We start from the raw sequence: 23,206 nt of genomic DNA, 5'->3' as shown, positions 1-23,206 counted from the left end.
CTCGAGCAGAAGAGAGGCCCGGAAGGCCCGGCCTACCCTTACAAGGACGTGGCCCCGCCCCCTCCACCTACATCATGTACTTGCACCGGCAGCAGAATGGCCCTGTCTACTGGGCTGGAAGCCGGCACCGAGCCCACGCCTCTCCCTGCACAGTGACAGCAACCAAAGTAATTCTCAGCCCCACTTTATGTTTTGGGAATGTCCAGCAATGCATTCTGGGGTAGTCTTTTACCTACGCTCCTCCTGACACACAGAAAAGGACACCGGGCTTTTGTGTAGCATGTACTGAAAATGCATGTGGACAAAATGGCGACTACCATATCAAGAAGATCAAGGGTAGTGCATGTTTCCAGGACACGTGGTTGGATAGTCCCAAACATAATGTCCGAATTAAAAGGTCTTGTCTTGAGTGTTCCCTTCCTTCCTTAGCACAAAGAAAACAAAACAAAAAATAACTAGTGCTGTCAAATCAGATCCCTGAAAGAATGATCCACTATACTATGGGCTACAATAATGCTCCAAATAGTCTTAGATGACAATGCAAAGATGCAGTGCACATTTAATATACACACGTAAATGGACAGAGGTGCAATATGGGCCCAAAGTTCATGGGGAAGGAAATATCCCTTCAAAACCTATAGTCCAAATTGAGCATCCAAACATAGAACGTCCGAGTGGACAAGCGTTTTGGTTCTACGCCCATTTCATGGAAATATTAAATCCACTTCCTCAATGTTGATTACAGGTTCTTGCCTGCAATTTCCTGGAATCACAGTGTAGTAAATACAGTTCATGTTCAGTAGAAATATTCTTACAAAGTGTGTCCATCATTGCTTGGCTAAGAGTCAAATTGCATGCTGTTCTATTACACTGTTGACATTCTACGTTGATGCAATTTAATATTAGGGACAGCGAGCCCTCCTCTTCTTTTCTTTTCATCTGGCCATAGTTTAAATCTTATTCTTGGCTTGTTCCCGTTCCATATAAATTTGGATATAGTTCTTTGTCACTTCTTTAAGTTTACGTCATGGGTACGGGTAGCGTTTGAAATAAAAAGATCAATTTTGGTAGAATGTTCATTTTAACGGCTGGTATTCGTCTTAACCACAGGAGCGTTAACTTTTCTCATCTTCCTTTATGGTTTTCCAAACTGTTTTGTAATTTTTTTAAAAAAAATCTATCATTTTGTCCAGTTGAATTTATTCCTAAATATCTGACTGCCTTTCGGGGGAGTGCACATTTTGTGATTGTCTTTATTCCTTCTTCTTCTGTTGATAATACTGATCTGCAGAGGTGGAGGGGGGGAATAGCACCTGGGGCAACACCTGCTCCAGGGCTCCCACGCTCCCCCCTGCGCCCCCCTTACCTTAGCTAGCAGGAACCTACTGCAGGCCACCCCTTCAGCTGGAGGTTCCGCCAGCTGAAGGAGCAGCCTGACGGGACCGGGCCGAGGGGAGGGGTGTGCGGGGCGATTCTCTGCCTGCCCCTCATGTGACCAGCTGGCGTGCACCTGGGGACATATATCCCCACATGCCCCCATGAGCGCTCCGCCTCTGCTGACCCGGAAGGACCAAAAGGTTCAGCTTAAGCCAGCTTCATGCATTCATATGTTCATTCTCCCGGATTTCACAGCAAACCAGATAGATTGAAACCCTCCCCAAAATAACAGAGATGTTGCCAACAAGGGATGTTCTCATGGATATTCCCAGTCCAAACATATATCCTCAAAACAACCTTATTGACATTTTTTCAGATATGTTCAGATGTCCAAATGTTATCCAGGATTTTCCAGGATACCAGGAAATGTGCTCCAAAAAATCCCAGAAATAAAAGTTGGTGTTTTAGGATTATTTCAGTTCTTTTTAAAGAAGTGCCTTCAGCTTCCCTGTGTGATGGACCAGAAGTTGCCCTGCCCCTGAAGGGAAAATAAGCCACTCATATGAGCACATAGGAGTGCTGCTTCAACATCCAATCACCTTTGAGAAGAGGGATGAGAGGTTGGAGGGATGCACATGGGAGTTGAGTTCTGCTTCAGGGAAAGAGCCAGGAGAGCTCACATCTAGCTCAGGGGAAAGAGCAGAGTAAAGGGTAGCAAAGCAAAGTAAAGGGTAGCAGAGTAAAGGGTAGTGAGGCAGAGTGGTTTAGCTCTCTCTCTGAGAATGCTTGATTGTTAAGCTTGTCTCTGGTGAGGAGCAGACCTTGTACAATGCAGTCTGACCCTGGGGAAAGAGTGGGCTGGTGTGGATCGAATCCTTATGTAAGAGAGGATTCAACCTGGTGGACTAGTCAGTAAAAGTCTGTTCCGCCGGGCTTTTGGGGCGGCCAGCCGTTGAGGTGCCGTCCCTTATATTCCATCCTACCCTGGAATTATATTTGAGATCAACCGCTGTTTAGCTGAGCTGGGCTACTGATACTGATATAGATATTTGGATTGTGAAGTTATGGAGTTACTGGTTGTTTAAAATGTTTTAACTGAGATGTAATTCATGATTTTACCGGGGTTTATTGATGGTTGATATGATTTTGGTATCAAATTGTACACTGGCCAGAGCCCTTAGGGGATGGGGCGGTATATCATATTGAAACAAACAAACAAACAAACAAACAAACAAACAAACAAACAAACAAATAAATAAATGGCTGAATTGGTCTACTTCCTATGGGCCAGTGTGCTCACCTTCGTGAGGCTGGCATCTTCTGATATCAGGTACACAGTGTAGGAATGTGTAGATCAGGCTTGGCAACTCATAGTCCATGTGCAATTCACCAGCCATAGATAGCAGTTCAGCAAGATCTAGAGAGACCTCCTGTTTCTGATGCTGACCTGAACCTCCAAAGGAACAGCAGTGGCGTAGGAGGTTAAGAGGTCGTGTATCTAATCTGGAGGAACCGGGTTTGATTCCCAACTCTGCCTCCTGAGCTGTGGAAGTTTATCTGGGGAATTCAGATTAGCCTGTACACTCCCACACACGCCAGCTGGGTGACCTTGGGCTAGTCACAGCTTCTTAGAGCTCTCTCAGCCCCACCCACCTCACAGGGCATTTGTTGTGAGGGGGGAAGGGCAAGGAGATTGTAAGCCCCTTTGAGTCTCCTACAGGAGAGAAAGGGGGGATATAAATCCAAACTCTTCTTCTTCTTCAAAAATAAGGAGCTGATCAGAATTTGGTATGGCACAGTACTGGGCAGGTTGGTTGCATTTGGCTTGGGCAGTCTGTTGAGGCTTCCGAAAGTGATGCAGCGCAAGGAAGTCTCAGTTGGGTCCCTGAGTTCCTATGAGTTATATTCGGGATATGAGTCAGGTTTTAGGAGGGAGGGAGGCTGGTAGAGTCATGGGGGCACAAATTCCGCCAGCCCCCCCGCCCCAGAGGTCACCGGCATAGAGTGTGTCAGCCTGGAGGAGTTGGTCTTTGGAAAGCGTTTCGGCTATTCTGGTGTACCGGTCATTTAGCGCACCAGGAGACAGCCTGCCGCAGCTGCTGGAGGTGGTGGCGGATCACGCTATGCGATTCCCCAGACTTATCGCCTTGGGGGACTTCAACGCTCCATGCCTAATTTTCGCCTCATATGTACGCAAGCTTCGGATCTTAGTGTCATCCATGGCGTATCGCCAGTTCTCCTTGATAAATTCTGGCCCCACCCATGAGGCTGGGCACACGCTGGATTTGGTCTGGTCGGGGATAAGTTTATCGTATCCTCTACTGACAGAGTGCCATGGTCCAAATCCATTTTGCCCTGAAGGTCCGGGTGGACTCCTGTCGCACTAACCTGCCTAGGGCGACGTGGTTGATTTATGTCACCGGAGACTCATGGATCCACTTCTGCCGCGAATGCTCATGGACCCTGAACCCGCCGGCACACTCGATGAGCAAGTGGAGGATTGAAATTCCCGACTCTCCGATGCCATCGATGTTGTTGCTCCTCGGCGCTCTCTACGCCCTCAGCTTCCTTGGCGCTTCCATGGTATATACAGAGGAGCTGCGCCAGATGAAGCGGGGCCAGGGACGCCTCTAGAGCGAAAGTGTGGAGGAAATCTCGCGACGGTAAGCTGCGCGAACATCTTATAGGACGCTTATGAAAGCTCTATGAGATGGCGCATTTTAAGGAGGTGAAGAGATCTTTCTCCTCCTCCTCGCTGGCCCCTCGCCAGCTCTCGCTTCAGCACAATTATTTCGCATAATTCGGTCATTGACCTCCTTATCGGAGAGACTTTCAAACTCTCAATTGGATATTAGCTGTGAGGCATTTATGAGCTTTTTTTTCATGATAAGATCGCCAAGCTCCGCTTACAACCTTCCATCCACGTTAGCTGGCTAATTAATAACTAGAGACTCCCTTGTCAGCCTTCGGGTCCTTTTTGTTTGACCCAGTTTCTGCTTCCTGAAGTCGCTGTCGACAGAGCCTTAGCTGCTGTTAGGACCTACTACCTGTCCTCTGGATCCGCGGCCTCGCCCTGGCTTGTAAAAACCTGCCGGGCGGAGTGCCATTTACGATCCTATCTGTTGAGTATCATCAATGGTTCCCTTTGAGCAAGGAACCTTCCCGCTGGAGCCGGGTTGAAGGAGGCAGTGGTCCACCCACTCTTAAAAAGACCATCGCTAGATCCAGGAGATCTGGGCCACCACACCCCTGCCGAATCTTTCGCTTCTGGGGAAGGTAATTGAGAGAGTGGTGCTGGAGCAGCTTCAAGGCTTTCTGGATGACGCATCGGTTTTTGACCCTTTCCAGTCCGGCTTCCCGCTGGGCATGGGATGGAGACTGTTCTCGTCGCCGTCACGGATACACTCCGTATTCAGCTTGATCAAGGCAGATCGGCGCTGCTGGTGTTGCTAGATCTCACCGCAGCGTTTGATGTGGTCGACCACGACCTTTTGGCCCACCGCCTGGCCGCCTCCGGAGTGCGGGGTACTGTCCTTCAGTGGATAACCTCGTTTCTCTGGGGCCGGAATCAGCAAGTGAGGTGTGGGGACCAGGCCTCCCAGAAGTGCCCGCTTCAATGCTGTGTACCCCAGGGGGCATTATTGTCCCCGCTGTTATTTAACATCTACATGTGACCCCTTGCTCAGCTGGTACGGAGTTTTGGGCTGATTTGCCATCAGTACGCTGATGACACACAGCTCATTCTGTTGATGGAGGGGGGAGCAGCCGCCGCCCCTGCGGCTCTGGCGAAGCACTGTTTGGAAGCGGTCGCTGGCTGGTTGCGACAGAGCAGGTTAGAACTGAATCCATCGAAGACGGCGATCCTCTGGCTTGGCCGCGGAGGGGGGGAGGGGCCTTCCAGCCGCCGGTGTGGGAGGGGGTCACATTGGCGCCGACCCCCTCCGGCTCGCAGCCTGGGGGTCCACCTGGATTTGTCTCTAATGGAGACCCAGGTGGCTCCATACAACCCGGGCTGCCTTTTTCCACCTTCGCCAGTGACTGGCCCCCTTCCTCTCCAGAATGGACCTAGCCTCTGTGATCCATGCAACGGTCATCTCCAGACTAGACTATTGTAACTCGGCTTCACGCGGGCCTTTGGCGCTTTGATCCGGCGATTAAAACTGGTCCACCATGCAGCAGCATGTTCTGCTTACAGGCTGGGCGCCTTTCGGGAACACATCCAGCCCAGCTGCGGCAGCTGCACTGGCTTCCAGTAGAGTTCCGGATCATCTTCAAGGTGTTGGTGTTGACCTTTTAGGCCATTCGCGGCCCAGTCGTGATCTTCGGTGACCACATCACCCCCCATACGCCCCTACGCCATCTCTCCGCATCGGCAGAGGCCACTTTACTGGTGGTCCCTTGCCCCTCGGGCGCATGCTGGTTTCCACATCGGCCAGGACCTTCACGGCCTTGGCCCCCGCCCGGCGGGAACGCTCTTCAGTTAACCGGAGATTCTGCGGGACCTTGGGGAGCTCCGCAGGGCCTGTAAGACGGAGCTGTTCCGCCGGGCCTTTGGAGGAACTAGCCGCCAATAGTGCCCCTCCCCTGGCCCTTAACATCTGGGCCACCAAACATCTAATGAGACTCGCCACGCCTCCCTCTACCGTGGGGAGGGAGGGATTTTATATTATTAGAATGCTGGATGCCACTTATATCTTGATCTTAACTTTAAATTTAAACCTTGAGTTTTATATTCGGTAAATGCATTGGGAATTTTATCGCTGCTTTTAAATGTTTATTTATTTATATTGTGTTTTCATTGTTGTACACCGCCCAGAGCCCTTCGGGGATGGGGCGGTATAAAAATCAAATAAATAAATAAATAAATAAATAAATAAACTTGTGATGCTCCAAGACAAATGAGGTCGATCAGCCACCTATTGCTGCCTGTAGGTGCCCGGAAACCTCCCTGTCATTGTAGACCCAGGTAGGCAGCAGAAACTAGTTTATTGAGCTCCTGATGGGCTGAGCATATTTGCCTGGGCCATAAGTTGTGTGCTCCTGCCATCAAATCAGCCTGTACTTTAAATTAAAACCAAGCCTGCTGATTTCATCCATCATATGGTGAGCCACCATAAATGATTACCCTTTCCTATCTCTCAATTTGGCTCCCATTCCCTCCCCCCCCCTCTACCCTGAAGGCAGGCAACGGTAACGATGCATGACTCATTCGTTGATGAGTCATGTGGCAGTATCAGGTCTCCAGGTAATCAAGTGGGTAATTGCAACTATCACATAAATCGTGAGTTGTGTGGACTCTTCCCGAGTGCTTGCCATTAAGACAGTTTATCAGCCGAACGGGATACCCGCTTCAGCATGGAACAAAAACTGCTTGGACTCTAAGAAGAGAGGGATGGATGGTGTTCATGTTGTACAAATGTGTCAAATAAGCAGGGGACTTTAAGTCTGAGTTGATTCCATGAGTAGATTCAACTGATTAAAGTTATAACTCCTCAAGGCTCCGAGCTTTGGCTAATAGAGCTGTCAATAGGAAGCGTTAAGTACCCAGCATAAAAGTTAAGCGCATCTCACACTCCCCAAAAGTAACTGCCTGGAAAGTCTTGGAAATCAGAAAATGTCAAATCCGTGAGAGGCTTTTAACTAACACACGCACGCACGCACGCACGCACACACCAGTTGCAATCTGTAGAGTTTTTTTTTCAAATCATGGTGTTGCAAAAGTACATTGAGAATTGGTATGGTGGAAATTGCAACCAAGGAATTGGAAAGGAGATTGAGACGGGTTAACAGCAGCCTTGAAAGAGCTCGAAAAGATGCTGAAGTGTAAGAATGTGTTGCTGGCAACCACGCTAATTCATATTATCGTGCTCCCCATTACAATGTATGGATGGGAACGTTGGACAATGAAGAAGGCTGACACAAAGACAGTTGATTCCTTTGAAATGTGGTATTGGAGAAGAATTTTATGAATACCACAGACCACTAAAAAGATACATAATTGATTTCTAGATCAAATGAAGCTTGAATTCTCCCTAAAAGCTAAAATAAACACACTGAGGCTATCACATTTTAGGTCATTTCTGCAAGGTCCAAATATCCCAGGTTGAGCAAGGGAAATATCCCAGTTTGACCAAGAAGTTTGCATGGTTCCTGGTTCTAAAGCAGGTTTGCCCCACGATATTTCCCTCATCCTGGGTTTTTCAAAAATTGCCGAGGCAGGTGGCAGGCAAGACGTAGCCAGGTCACACTCCAGCAGGTCACAGCACAGGCGATCAGGTAAACAGGCTGAAGATCAGCACTTAACCAGGCACACGGAGACAACAGGAAACACACTTGTTGCATCCAGGCAGAAGCAAGCTCACAGCAAGGCTTATATAGAGAGTCTTGTTCAAAGGGCTGGAATTCTGCAAGGAGTTAATCCTCATCAGATGCAGAGACTTCTAATCTCCCATATCTTGCTGCCAAAAGAACACTCCTTCTTTGCTTCTGCAGTAGCAGCCTCTGCTTCTATCTCCTATGCACAGTTGGCTCATCAGTGGTTCTCTAGGAGGATCTGCAGGCTCTTCCACCTGCATGTCATCAGGCAGGGAAGGTCTGGGCGTTGGCTCTGCTGCCTGGTCTTCCTCAGGAGCAGCCACCTCTGGCTGCACTGTGTCCTCATGTTCTGCCTCAGAGTCCTCTGTGTCCTGTTAAATGCCCAGGGGTTGGATCATGACATTGGGGGCTGGAAGGGGCTGTAGGAATGAAGGAAAGTCAACTCAATGCTTGGCAGCTGTGAAAAAGGCAAACTCTATGCTGGGAATAATTAGGAAAGGAGTTGATAATAAAACTGCAAAGATTGTCATGCCCTTATATAAAGCAGTGGTGCGACTGCACTTGGAGTACTGTGTTCAGTTCTGGTCGCCACATTTCAAAAAGGATATCGAAGAGATAGAAAAAGTGCAGAGAAGGGCAACAAGGATGATTGACGGATTGGAGCACCTTCCTTATGAGGAGAGGCTGCAGCGTTTGGGACTCTTTAGTTTGGAGAGGAGACGTCTGAGGGGGGATATGATTGAAGTCTATAAAATTATGCATGGGATAGAAAACTTTGACAGAGAGAATTTTTTCTTTCTCTCTCACAATACTAGAACCAGGGGGCATTCATTGAAAATGCTGGGGGGAAGAATTAGGACTAATAAAAGGAAACACTTCTTCACGCAACGTGTGATTGGTGTTTGGAATATGCTGCCACAGGAGGTGGTGATGGCCACTAACCTGGATAGCTTTAAAAAGGGCTTGGACAGATTTATGGAGGAGAAGTCGATCTATGGCTACCAACCTTGATCCTCCTTGATCTGAGATTGCAAATGCCTTAACAGTCCAGGTGCTCGGGAGCAACAGCCGCAGAATGCCATTGCTTTCACATCCTGCACGTGAGCTCCCAAAGGCACCTGGTGGGCCACTGCGAGTAGCAGAGAGCTGGACTAGAGGGACTCTGGTCTGATCCAGCTGGCTTGTTCTTATGTTCCTATGAAAGCTTCCATGTAGGTAAGATATGGTTGCCAGCTCTGGATTGGGAAATACCTGGAGATTTGCAGGCATGGGGCCTAGGGAAGGGAAGATTTGAGGAGGAGAGGTACATCATCAGGGTATCATACCATACAGTCCATCCTCCAAAGCAGCCATTTTCACCCAGGGAGCAGAGATAGTCTAGGTCAGTGACGGCAAACCTTTTCGAGACCGAGTGCCCAAATTGTAACCCAAAACCCGCTAATTTATCGCAAAGTGCCAACGTGGCAATTTAACCTGAATAACCCCCTCGAGCAGGGGCCAGCCTGCTGTAGCCTGCAGCAAGTCCCACATGCACCGCTCTGCACCTCTCTAGCATCTCTGCTGCCTCTGCCTCCCCCCCCCCCTGGCAGCAGCCACCTGGAGCACAGGCACCAGGCCCGCCAGCCAAGTCCTCCTTGCTCGCTGAGGTGCATGCACATCAAGTCCAGCGGCCCAGGCCAGCCTAGATGTGTGTGTGGGAGGGGGCAATTCCCCCCCCCACATGACAAACTCTGTGTACGCGTGCCCACAGAAAGGGCTCTGAGTGCCACTTCTGGCATGCGTGCCATAGGTTCGCCACCACTGGTCTAGGTTGCCCGGAGATCAATTGCGGTACCAAGTGATGACAGGTGCTTCCTTGTTGTCTAACATAAACTCTACTCTTTCAATGTATTTAAAGAGCTGGAGATGTGCTTCAGTACGTTATAAATTATGGTGCATTACGGAACCTTAATAGCATCTGAATTCCAACCCCAACTGCATACCAATAGGAGTAACCGGCAACGAAACGGCAAATGTTTCTGCGGTAAAAATCAGTTTGCCCTCGGGCTCCCCTGGCTGTTTGTTTTTGATTCACCGTTTCACCTGACTCTTGATTCCAGCAAGATTTTATTTATGAATGTTGTGTGTTGTTAAAAGGGAAACAAGCCTTTGTTTTCTCTGCGTTCCTAGCCATTAGTGTGATTCGGAGAGGGGGTATTTACATCTAGTTTTGAACCCATTAGGATGCAAAACAAGCTGCAAATGCCCCTTTTTCATTGTGGGGAGGGCAATGAGTTACAGTGGTGGTCAGCCCACCAGTATGTATTGTCTTTATTATTTATTTATTTGTGCTTTATTATTTATTGATCAGTTTTGTACTCGAGACTCGTGGTGTAAACATGGTATGAAGCAACCTAATAAGCAGTGCAGTGCAATAGAGCTAGGATTTCAAACACTAGAAAAGTGCAAAAAATCATCAGCCATCCCTTTGGGTTTGAGTAGCACCTTAGAGACCCCCAAGGTTTTGGGGATGTAAAATGCAAGAATCAAGGCTCTCATTCCTCAGATCTAGAAGTTTGGCTGTTTTCTGGGACACTGTTATACTATCTCTTTTCCCAGTGCTTGAATTGCCTACTAGGAGCAGCAGTGGCATAGGAGGTTAAGAGCTCGTGTATCTAATCTGGAGGAACTGGGTTTGATTCCCAGCTCTGCCGCTTGAGCTGTGGAGGCTTATCTGGGGAATTCAGATTAGCCTGTGCACTCCAACATACGCCAGCTGGGTGACCTTGGGCTAGTCACAGCTTCTCGGAGCTCTCTCAGCCCCACCCACCTCACAGGGTGTTTGTTGTGAGTGGGGAAGGGAAAGGAGTTTGTAAGCCCCTTTGAGTCTCCTGCAGGAGAGAAAGGGGGGATATAAATCCAAAACTCTTCACTCCTCTTCTTCTTGCCTGGAGCTTTGAGAAGAGCAGGGCGACACAATGCTTCTGGGAAATGCAAACATGCTTCCTTTGGTAATAGCTGGATGTGTTGTTATGTTGAATTGAATAATCAGTGTGTTAAGGAGGTGGGAGGGCGAAAGATTCAATAGACTCTCTGTGCGTGTAGAATTATGTTATTGGGAACAAATCAGTGGTGGGATTCAGCAGATTCGCACCACTTTGGCAGAACCGGTTGTTAAAATGGAGCTTGTAAACAACCAGTTGTTAAATTATTTAAATCCCACCGCCGGAACCGGTTGTTAAATTATTTGAATCCCACCACTGAAAGAAATAGATCATTTGTTTGTTTCCTTCACACCTCACCTTTCTTCCCAATGGGTACACTAAGTGGCTTAAATTGTTCTCCTCTGCTCTACTTTATCTTCAACACAACCTCATGAGGTAGGCGAGGCCGAGTGTACATGACTGACACAAGCTCACCCAGCAAGGCATTCCATTGGGCAGAGCAGGCGTTCCATTGGGGATCTCCCAGATCCTAATCCACTAACTGCTAGTTCAATTTGGCTCTCACGACGATGATCAGTCAAAACAATGCAATCAGTTTTATCTCCATTCATCTAAATTCTGGGATTCTTCAACGTGTTCTGATTATTATTTTTTTTACAGTTGAAAGAAAAATGAAGATTTGCAAACGGTGCCTTAAATTATTTAAAGAACCCTTGCCTTCATATTGTCAAAGGCTTTCATGGCCCGACTCAACTGGTGGTTGTGGGCTTTCTAGGCTGTGTGGCCGTGGTCTGGGTTAGGAACAAGATCTACCATAGAATGTGCAGAAGTAAAACTTTTTTGGACAATTGTATTGTTATATATAGAGAAACTGGTGAAGATAAATATTGATTTAAATAATGACTTAATGTTCATGGGTGTAATGAAAGACAGAAGGGTGGACAAACAATATAGTTATATGTATAAAATAATGATCAAAGCAGCCCATGCAACAATAGCCTTGGGCTGGAAAGAAAAGAAAAAATGGACACTTCAGAGATTTATTTATTTATTTATTTATTATTTGGATTTGTAGACCGCCCCATCCCCAAAGGGCTCTGGTTAGAATATACCTGGGAACAAGTGGCACTTGATATTTTCGATATACTAACCAAAAATAAGACGTGGCAAGATAAACAGAATGAAATTTTGAAGATATGGATAATATACGTGGACTGGATGAAAGAAGCTCGAGTCAACGAAGAAATATGGGAGAAGAGGCTACAGAGAATGAACTTACTGCTGTTTGTGTGACAAAACTATGAAGAAGAAACAATGGGGGGAGGGAGAAAAGGGGGAAAAAGTATTGTTTGAAAATGTATGAAGAAGAAAATTACTATAAACTGTAAAACTCAAATGATACAATTAAAAAAAGGAACAAGATCTACCAGACCACAGCCACATAGCCCAGAACGCCCACAACAACCAACCCTTGCCTTTGTTTTTAATGTTTGCATTTTTTTGTCTCTTTGAACATCCAAGCTATTATTTTAATCGCTTGCCTGAATGATATGGAGCCATCTTTCCTAATGGGCACAGGCCCTGGTCATTTTGGGGGGCAAGAAGGAATATTCAGGGACTCCCTTTCCAGCTCCTGCTCCTCAATAAGGCCTCAGTTTTTGTTTTCTTTTTGCAGGTGGCTGGAGAACTAGTTAGTCGGCTGCACCTGGAAGCCCAGGCTAGTGAGCTGGTGAGGACCTACAGTGGTGGGACCAAGAGGAAGCTGTCTACAGCCTTGGCTTTGGTTGGCAAGCCCCACGTCCTTTTGCTGGTATGTACCGCGAAGCTCCACTACAGTATTCTTTAGAAAATGTGTGAAAAATATGGCTCACTCCCTTATTTTAGAAGCAACTCTGTTGAACTATGACGTTGGCTGTAACTCACACAAGCCCAGCTGTGCTCTCTCCAAATCCAATTGTTGGCAGGCAGGCGAAGAGAAACAGGAGAGATGCTCTTTGCTTTCTAGGGATGTGCAGTAACAGCAGATCCTCCCAAGATGCTGGGAAAAGTGGCAAGCAGGGGTGGGCCAACCTACGGCACTCCAGATGCTCATGGACTACAATTCCCATCAGCCCCTGCCAGCATGGTCAATTGGCAGAACCCAACAGGTGGGCTTCTAAGATGTGACCTGAGGATCCCAAGTTTCGGAGCTCATGAGCTGAGGACCCCTGGTTTAGCATGTGTGAAAGAGCCAAAATCCTAAACAAAATACTATTTGAGAGGGAACTATTTATTAGTGAACACATGTAATATTTTTATTTATTTATTTTATTTATTAAACTTTTATACCGCCCCATCCTCTAGGGGCTCTGTGAAAACAGTTCAACGGGGGAAAACCCCACAACTTCTTTAACATTCTATTTACAACCAACTTTTATGTTACGACAAACACGTGGCTGTCTCTGCTCGTCTTGCTCAGTTGACTTCCAAACGCAGAGCAAGGTTCTACCTGGTGCTGCAGCATGTGATGATGAAACTATGATGTTTTGCTATTTAGAAAGAGAATTGCTAGATGTTAAATAATTTTGTTTGGGGGAGGGAAAAAACCCAGAGGTGGGATCCGGCAGGTTCTCACCAGTTCCCGAGAGTGGGTTACTAATTATTTGTGTGTGCCGAGAGGGGGCTTCTAATTGGATCCGCTTTTCCATCTCCATGCCCTCGCCTCCCTCGCCAGAGGCAGGGCCACTGCCTTTGAACTTGAAGGTTCCATTACATAGCAACTGCAACTAATAATGTAACTCCCTGAACGGGTTAATCCCTTTCAGGTACCGCTATAATTCATTAATTCTCAGCCTGTCGTACCTTTTATCTCACCCGTCTCTATCAAAGAACCTGTGTGTTTCACCACTGCTGTGTTCAGATTTGTGAGTTGGGGCATTTTCTATAATGTGATGATGATTTAGAAATGATTTAGAAATGCAAACATTTTGGGGGGGATCGTGGTGGGGTGGCTGCCCATGTGGGGGGGCATCCAACTCAGGTTTTGCCCAGGGCTCAGGTTTGCCTAGATACACCTCTGCCCCCTTTGCTGAGGGGGGGGCTGGCGAGGGAACCTGTTACTAAAATTTTTGGATCCCACCACTGAAGAAAACTCCACCTGCAAATTTGTAACCTAAATATTTAAAAAGGCACATTAAGGGAGAAGAGAAATAGAAAAGGGTGAGGAACATGAATAGGGGAATGATAAACAGAGGAGTATGAAGGATAAGGAAAATCAAATGTCAGCTTGAGGTGCATTTCGGAAGTACAAGACAAAAGGGTCACAGGTGGGAGATAGAGAGTGTAATTGTTATGGAATATTTTCTGCCCCAAAATACTCACAAACAAGGCGGTCAGCAGTAAGCAGTTTATTGTAGACACGACTGCAGACGTGGAGAGAGGGCACCTTGGTGGGTGCGGCTCTCTAAAGTCTGTGGCGCAGCACAGCTCATTTTTAAGGCCCCTGCTCTGCCCTCTTGCCCACCCCTCAAGTGGGCACAAGGTTCACAGTCTGACCAATCAGCTTTTAACACACATCCCCTTGATACATCAGGGGCTTTCCACATGCAGGCATTAGCTAAGCGAGCATAGAATACTTTTATTAGGAAATCAGCTAATTCTATATGTGGCACAAACATGCGTCTATATCCTGTGTTTCTGGCTACCACAGGCCTGGTTCCCTGTTCTTTCCTCCCTTTAGTTCCTCTTTTCTCTCTGTCTCGTTTTCCGTAGTGTGACCTTCACACTGTGACCTTCACACTCAAGAAATACATTTTTCCATATCATAATCTTAGACTTATAGAAGACTGGTACTTATACAGGAAAGGGCATGAGGAGAAGAAGAGGAGGGAAAGTTTGAATTTGTACCCTGCATTTCTCTTGAGCAGGGGTCCCCAAACTACGGCCCGGGGGCCAAATGTGGCCCCCTGAAGGCATTTATCTGGCCCACCAGGCATGGCGGCGATGGCTCCATTCACGTGCAGTGGGGGCTCGAGGGAGAGGAGGAACTGGCCCCAACGGCTGTTGATTGCAATTACATGATGGCACCCCCAAATCTCCATGAATTTTCTGACCCAGAGTTGGAAACCTTACATGTGGCAACGCCTGCTCCGCCCTTCCCTCTCAGCTACTCCATGTGTTGCTCTCAAGCTTTCTGTTCCGCCTCACTCCCATTGGCATCAGCCAGGCTGGCGAATCGCTCGCTGGCTGCTAGGGAGGAAAGAACCCAGGAAGATACCTGATCCTGGGTTAGATGGAATGCTTCATTGGGAAAGTTCTGCTTTTTTTTTTACAGGGGAAGGTATTCCACAGCCTCCCCAACAATATTTGGAGCCCACCCTGTACTTGACATACTTTGGTCACTGTTCTAAAAATAGACCATGACAGAAAGGCTGAAAGGTGAAATCAAACATTTTACAATCATTTGTGCATAGGAATGTGTTCATAGTTTTTTTTTTAGTCCGGCCCTCCGACAGTCTGAGGGACAGTGAACTGGCCCCCTGTTTAAAAAGTTTGGGGACCCCTGCTCTTGAGTAAGGAGACACAAGGCAGCTTGCAAACTCTTTTCCCTTCCTCTCCCCACACTGTGACTATCCCAAGGTCACCCAGCAGACTTCATGTGAAGGAGCGGGGAAACACCTCCAGTTCACCAGATTATATGCCACTCATATGGAGGAGTGGGGAATCAAACTCTGTTCTCCAGATTAGAGTCCACTGTTCTTAACCCCCACAGCACACTGGAAGATCGGCATAGAGAAATTGAAATGACAGAAGAACAAGACCATGGGGGGATGAAAGGTAGAAAGGGGAAACCCATGAAAATGAAGAAGATAAAAGGAATCCTGCTGCCTTCAAGGTGAGCTGAATGTATTAGATTATTTAAGCCTCGATATGCAGAAGAGGAGAAATAGGAAAACCAGTGAGAAGAATGTTGCGATAATAAATGAAGAAAATAAGAAGCAGGCAGACAAATGGAGGACAGTGAAAAATGATCAACGGCGAACAGCAAGATTTGGCAAGAACCGGGACTTAATGAGAATAAGAGAGAGCTGAGAAGTACTCCAAAGATTCTTCATTCGAAGAAAACAGTTGCTGTTTTGTCAAGAACAAGAGTGTGGAAAGTAAAGGTTCAAAAGGCTGACAAGTGGGGAGGAAGAAAACAGAAGCCGGGTTCTGGCGGAGTTCAGGCTGCATTGCCTGTGAGGAAACAGTGAGATTCTTCTCATTCCTTTGAAGACTTTCGGTTTCCTTTCAGTGATAAAAATGAACGGGACCTTGTGTCTGTCATCTTTGAAGAACAAACGCATAGCCGCTGCTCTGGAGTTATTAAGACAAGGCAGGGATGCGGCCAGAGCAGAGATGTTTCGCCACACTCGAGGCTAGATATAACATTTCCATTCTAGGCAGCACGTTTATTGTTATGCTCAGCTGTAGCCTAAATCAAGATATTCCTAGCCAACCCAGCACACATGGATTCACAAAGGTCTCCTTGGATTTCAATTCCACTAGTTCTTTCTACACATAGACTACACATAGACAAGCCTTTATTGGCATACCAAATTACAATAAAACAATTGTCCATAAAAGACAGATAAATGCAACAAACATTCAGGGTCTTATCAATAGGGTAGTCCAAATGAACTCATCAAAAGTGCCAGTCCCATACACCTCTCCACAGACCAGACTGAAGACCCACCAACAGAACCCAGACATCACAACAACATACAGTATCAACACTCCACTATAAAACACAGAGTTTATTGGGGTGGCGCCAAACACAGAACAAGGGATAGGGGACAAGGAAATGGGCGAACAATTGATCTGACTCCAATAGGTTGCCACAGCCCTCAATTGTCACTAGTTCTTTCCTTATGCTGGGGTGAGAGACCAACAATATCCTTATTAAAGTAAATAAAAAACAAAGAAGTAAACAAGCCAAGGACATAAAGAGGATCCTTTTCCTTACATTGATCAAAGAATTTGTTGGCAATAAAGAACATGAAATAAAAGGCAGCAAAGCTAATTATTAGAGGCTGTGATCTTCACTTATTCCGGGTGCTTAAATTCAGATCAGAAGTCTGTTCCATAACAATGCTGCAAATTCATCCACAGTTTTCCCCTCCCGAAATCCTAGTTGTCTAGCTGTAATGTGCTATTTTGTATTAAGCAAGCTCTAAAAGAGAAGAAAAAAAAATTAAGCGATTTCCGGGGCCGGTCTCCATCGAAACCCATTGAAGTTGGTTTGGATGAGAGCAACTCTGTACATTATCGTACCATTTATTCCTTCTCGTTAAAATATACAGGCCACAGTAATGGTTGAGGGATCTTTTTCCTAAGCTGTTTTCCAGCTTTTAGATATCACTTGTGATCAATCCTGCCGTTCTTCTCCAGATATGGAATGAGCTTGGAAACATTCTTTGCTAAGGAGATGGGGCTACCCTTTTGAGGGTCCAATAACTTTGGACCCCCTGAACCAAACTGCACCAAACTTGGGGGGTCCCATCAGAACAGTTACCAGATGATACCCTGAAATTTTGGTGCTGATACATCCAAAAATGCACCCCCTGCAGGAACATCCCAGAAATTTGCCCAAGAATCTTTGTTCTGCATTGAGTTTTCTGCATTGCTGTCAATGGGGGTTGCAGGCTGGGGGGAGGGCACATTTCTGAAGGCACAGTCTCAAAACTTGCAGAGTCTCATCAGGAGACTTCCCTGATGATACCCCCCAGGTTTGGTGCAGTTTGGTTCAGGGGGGCCAAAGTTATGGACCCTCAAAACTGTAGCCCCCATCTCCTATTAGCTCCCATTGGAAACAATGGGGGATGGGGGCACCCCTTTGGGAGCCCATAACTTTGGACTCCCTGAACCAAACCTCACCAAACTTGGGAGGTAGCATAAGGACAGTCTCCTGATGAGACTCTGCAAATTTGGTGCCGCTAGCCTAAAAACCCACGCCCCCTGCAGGCCAAAAATAGAAAACCATTAAAAATACCCAAAAACGAACCCTGCATTTTGATGCCCCCCCACAGGGTGATGCCCTGGGCAGCTGCCCACCTTGCCCAATGGGCATTTCGCCCCTGCTTGGGAGCATTGTGGGGAAGCGCTTTTGACTTATGAGTGAGACTGACTTTTTCTCCATCCTTCCCTCTAGCAGTGACCCACTTTAGGGCTGGAATGCTCTTTCCTTCTACCATAAGCCCAAACTGTCCTGGATGAACTAGCAGCCCAAGGGAAGGTGATCCTCTTAAGTCCATACTTCCCTTGATGTCAGAAGACGCTCTGGCTGGCTGCTAATCTATTTACGGCAGCTTGTCAGCCAGCAGGTAGCCGACTCAATTTGCCTCTCACTGAGAGAGCCACCCCCATCACAGATGTGGCTTCAATTGTAATCCTGCCCCCCCCCCCACTCCCCACTCCCAGCCTTTTATTTTTGAAGCAGGGCCTCTCCATTGTTTAAACTCAATGGATTCTTCATGCCAGTTAAGACCTGCACTTTCAAGGAGTGTGTATTTATGAAGGCTTTAAAGGGAGAGTAAAATATAGGCGGGCGGCCTGAATAGTAAAGCATCAAGGAAAAAAATACAGAAGTGGTTTTACTACAAAGTACTACAAATAGTAGTAGCTTTACAGCTCCCCATCGGCTAGGGTTGCTAATTCTGATTTGACACTCTAAAACTGTATGGTTTCCATAAAGTATTGGGGGAGACTGCTAGAGCATCCCACCCCATGCAATCCTATAGTATTACAAAGTACTACATATGGTAGCTGTACAGCTCTCCCTCTGCTCCGGCTGCTAACTCTGATTTGACACTCTAAAACTCTATGGTTTCCATAAAGTTTTGGGGAAGAGTGCTAGAACATCCCACCCCATGCAATCCTGTAGTACTACAAATAGAGCTCCCCATCTGCTAGGGTTGCTAACTCTGATTTGACATGCTAAAACTCTGTAGTTTCCATAAAGTTTTGGAGAAAAGTGCTAGAGCATCCCACTCCGTGCAATCCTGGTACTTCCTCATAAACTGGAAATGACATCATTACGCAGATTGCTCCCCCTCCCTTTTGCCAGTGTGCTTCCACTGACTGGCTATCTAAGGCCCTTTCCGCACGGGCCTAATACAGCACCCTGGTGACGGCAAAAATGCCGTCCCCAGGGAGCTGTTCACATGGAGGGCGCAGCAGCCGCCCTTGCGCCTCCCGAGCAGTGCGAAGCCGCCGTTTCCCCACCTCACTTCCCGAGCAAGGTTTATGGAAAACGGCGGCTTCCAGCTGCTGCCTTGCGAACGGCAGCAGCTGGAAGGCGCCATTCCTCCCCCCTGTGCCTGGTCAACCTACCTTCTCTGCGACCGTCTGGCGTGTTGCCAAGGCCTGGGGACACGCCCCCCTGCCCTGCAACAGCGGAGCGGTCGCGCAAGGCAGGGGGCCGTGTCCCCTGGCCTCGGCGATGTGCCGGACGGTCGCAGAGAAGGTAGGTCGACTGGGCGACGGCGCAGCGCAGCGCCATCGTCCCGGTAGTATCTGGGACCATTCGTGCGAACGATCCCAGGGGGGTTGGGTCGGCGTCATGTACACCGACCCAACCCCCACCGTGGCTGTGCGGAAACGGCCTCAGTGTTAGCAGGCACCAGAACAAATTGGCAGGTGGTTGTCCATCATTAGCAGGATTGTTGGGATGATGGAACAAGAGACCAGACTATAGGACTGACTCTAAGCCTTAGACAGGACCACAGGTTCTCCAGCACCTGTTTAAGACGGCCATTAGCTCATTGGCAGTTTCATTTGTACTTGCCCCAGTGATCTGAGGCACATTTACGTGTCTCTGGTGGAGCTCCTTTGCAGTTGCATTTGTACGCATCCTGGTGGTTTGAAAATGTGTGACTCATTTCAGAAAATGACACAAGGGGAGTTTGTAGTACCTGGTAGTATCCTCCCCCCCTATCATGGCCCAGCTGGGCTTAGCTGGCCCAAGGAACACTGAGAACTCCTCAGATGATGAATTTGGCATTGGCATCACACCCTTTCCTCAGCCACCAGCAGAATTGCCAGAGGAAGATGAGGCAGTCCATGCAGGAGCAGACTCACAGCCTCAGCCAGACACCAGTGCAGAAGACCCTCATTCAGGCACAAGCACAGAAAACCTCAGTCCCGCCAGATTCAGGGGACCCCAGACTGGCATGCCCTTCCCCCACTTCTCCTGAGCCCTGCCAGCAGTGCCAAAGAAGGCTGCACAGGGAGGAGGAGGAGTTTGGATTTCTCTCCTATAAAGAGACTCAAGGCCAAGGCAGTTTACAAACTCCTTTCCCTTCCTCTTCCCACAATGACACTTTGTGAGGGACTGAGAGAAGCCTGAAGAATTGTGACTAGCCCAAGGTCACTCAGCAAGAATGTTGGAGTGCAGAGACGCATCTAGTTCACCAGGGTCGATTCCGTACTTGCGTTATCGACCTAAGTTCGAGCTGCATTTGACCTAAGTGCTCCGCACAACCACTGGGATCGACGTGGTTTTGTACCAGCTTCGCCCCGTGTAACGGTCAAATTTCCGACTCCAGTTGGGAACTACTACTTTTTCAGGGAACCAAGCTCAAACTCAGCTCGATTCCAGTAAAGTGCGGAATCTCTGGTGCCAGGAGTCCCCCATTCAGCCAATCACAGCTGAGCGTTTCGGGCATGCGTACAGCTAGCCAATAAAAAAATGCCACCTTCGTCCCTCCATTCCTGTGGCATTTTTTTTTATAACATGTGTGGGGATAGACGGAACATGGGCGTAGAACAGTAGCCAATCGGAACGGAGCGGCAAAGAGGCACAGGATGATTCCGCCCTCCGAGCTGGGATCAAGCTGGTTGCAGTGGGGAACAACAATGGCTTCGACCTAGGTCAGTACCCTTCTCAGGGAACTGGGTCGAACCTATTTTACTCATGTGCGGAATCGCCCCAGATAAGCCTTTGCCTCTCAGGTGGAGGAGTGGGGAATCAAACCCAGTTCTCCAGATTAGAGAGAAGACGCAGCACTTGTTTGGCTGCTCAGCATTAACCAGGCCTCAGCCGCGATGGAGAGTGCTCACAGGTGCCAGTCAGATGCATGAGACAAGCGCACTTCATCTCTGGCTGCCGGGCTTAAAAGAGACCAAGGGAAGAGCTGCCATGCGCATGTCTCTCCTTTGTGCCTGCACCATTGATTTTGCTGTGCTCCGGCTCCTGCTTGCATGCCTCCTATCCTGACTTCAGCTCGCACTTCTGTTTGCTGTCTCCTGATCTAACGTTGACTTGTGTGCTTGATAACACCCCCCCCCCCACACACACACACACACAGCCTTGCCTCACTCTGGTCACACACATTCAAAGCACCGCCAGGTCATATACAAATGCAACTTCAAATGACTACACACGTGCAAATACACCTCATTCATTGCTGTCTTACCTGAGAGGTGGACAAAACAGATACTCAACTACACAAAACACGCCCTACTGTGTCACAGAGAGAAACACAACCTACCTTGACATGCTTCTGAAGATGCCAGCCACAGATGTGGGTGAAATTCTTTGGGCTGCTCAGTCTTGCTTGGAAAATTTGTGAAGATTTGGGGGGGCGGAGTCTCCGAAAGGCAGGGTTTGACAGAGGAGAGGGAGCTAAGCTGGTAAGGTTCCCAAGGGCGTGCTAATGGTTGGCCATTTCCCACCAGTTCCTGCTGCCGCCACCAAAGCTCACCTGATTGGCAGGTAGGAGCAGCAGTGGCGTAGGAGTTTAAGAGCTCGTGTATCTAATCTGGAGGAACCGGGTTTGATTCCCAGCTCTGCCGCCTGAGCTGTGGAGGCTTATCTGGGGGAATTCAGATTAGCCTGTACACTCCCACACATGCCAGCTGGGTGACCTTGGGCTAGTCACAGCTTCTCAGAGCACTCTCAGCCCCACCTACCTCACAGGGTGTTTGTTGTGAGGGGGGAAGGGCAAGGAGATTGTAAGCCCCTTTGAGTCTCCTGCAGGAGAGAAAGGGGGGATATAAATCCAAACTCTTCTTCTTCTTCTTCTAGAAGCAGCCAGCTGAAAGATCAGCACACACAATGACATAACTTCGAGCATGAGGCTGCTCTCGCGCCCCCTCCGTGCGTGTCATTCCTGGCGCTCTTCAAACTGGCGCCTTTTGATGACCCCGCGCAGAGTGCGGGGTCGTGGGGAGAAGCCCGGGCGCGCGCCAGAAATGACACGCACTGAGAGTAGCACGCAGCAAAGGGGAAACGACCAAAGTGGGGAAACGGCCTCTGTTGTCTATGAATGAATAGCAATTCTGGGAGATCTCCCCTACGTAATTCTCCCTCCTAGCATGGACTCTTAGCATGGAAGAAAACCTGTATTTAAAGTCCGAACCCACATTTATTTCCTTTGGCAGAAAGCTAAACCCTGTATGAAAACAGCCTTCTAAATCAGAATCCTAGAAGAAAACTTGGGGTTTGTGTCGTCACCAGAATACCTGTCAAAAATTAATCAGGAGCTGATTTCACATCCGATGTCTTGCAGTCATCCCGTCTCTGCTTGGGGTTACTAGAGACTTGAATGTGTCGGCCCCTGCAGAATGTTTTGCAGTACCTGCTAGTTGAAGGGAGCTACTTTATGTCTCAAGACAGCGGGGGGAAATGAGATATGTTGGCGCTGAAGCCTTTCTGCTTGAATAGGCCTGTCTGGCACTTAATGACTCACAAGATAGGGCATCCTGTGATGCCTCATGGATGGCGGAGGCTCAACTAACCTAGGAACAGCACTATTCTCAGTCTCTGAGAGTCTCTCTTGTTGCTTCCAGCTTGCCAAGGTGGGGAGGGGGGCGGTTCTCTAGAAGTCTCTGTGACATATAGAAGAGATCTTTAAGGGAATAGGAATACTGAGGAACAAATGGGTATCAGGGGCCGAGGCCAGTGGTGGGATCCAAAAATTTTAGTAACAGGTTCCCATGGTGGTGGGATTCAAACAGTGGCGTAGCGCCAGTGGGTCTGGGCGGGGCATGACGGGGGCGTGGCTGGGCATTCCGGGGGTGGGGCATTAATAATTTCTCTGTTAACTGTAAAAAACTCTTACTGTAAAAAAAAAGTTCCTAATTTCCAGCTGGTATCTTTCTGTCCATAATTAAACTCATTCTAGCAAGTCCTATTGTCTACTGCCAACAGAAACAACTACTTCTCCTCTAATTGACTGCCTGTCAAATACTTAATACTTTCAAATACTTAATTTTGCTTCTAGAAATCAAAAGAAGGAGACTTTCCTTAAACAAGGAACTTGACCATATTTCTAAAACATGTTTTTAAAACAGCCCAACAGGGAGAATTATCCCGTTTTCTACCTTCGCTAACCAGCCATGTAGGAAACAACAGGACTTTATGATTTTTGGACCGAATGGAATTTCTAACAGAAAAGCAGACCCAATTCGTAACCCCCTCTCGGCACACACAAATAATTAGTAACCCACTCTCGGGAACTGGTGAGAACCTGTTGGATCCCACCTCTGGCCGAGGCTGAGTATCATAAGGCTAAGTACGTGTCCTTTTCCATCTCCATTGACTGCCCATCAAGTACTAGGTTATCTTCAAG

At 47.8% G+C, this 23,206-nt stretch overlaps 1 protein-coding gene across 1 annotated transcript in view; it reads left to right on the top strand.

Moving 5' to 3' along the window:
- ABCA13 (ATP binding cassette subfamily A member 13) overlaps positions 1-23,206 on the top strand; it is a 155,970-nt gene that overhangs the window by 110,963 nt on the left and 21,801 nt on the right. Inside the window, exon 14 of the mRNA XM_048511828.1 lies at positions 12,292-12,426. Within this exon, the coding sequence (XP_048367785.1) occupies positions 12,292-12,426 (135 nt within the window). The remainder of the gene's footprint in view (positions 1-12,291; positions 12,427-23,206) is intronic.

The sequence above is a fragment of the Sphaerodactylus townsendi genome, linkage group LG11, assembly GCF_021028975.2.
Source record: "Sphaerodactylus townsendi isolate TG3544 linkage group LG11, MPM_Stown_v2.3, whole genome shotgun sequence".
NCBI classification, from domain to species: domain Eukaryota; kingdom Metazoa; phylum Chordata; class Lepidosauria; order Squamata; family Sphaerodactylidae; genus Sphaerodactylus; species Sphaerodactylus townsendi.
This window is presented reverse-complemented; position numbering and strand designations above follow the sequence as displayed.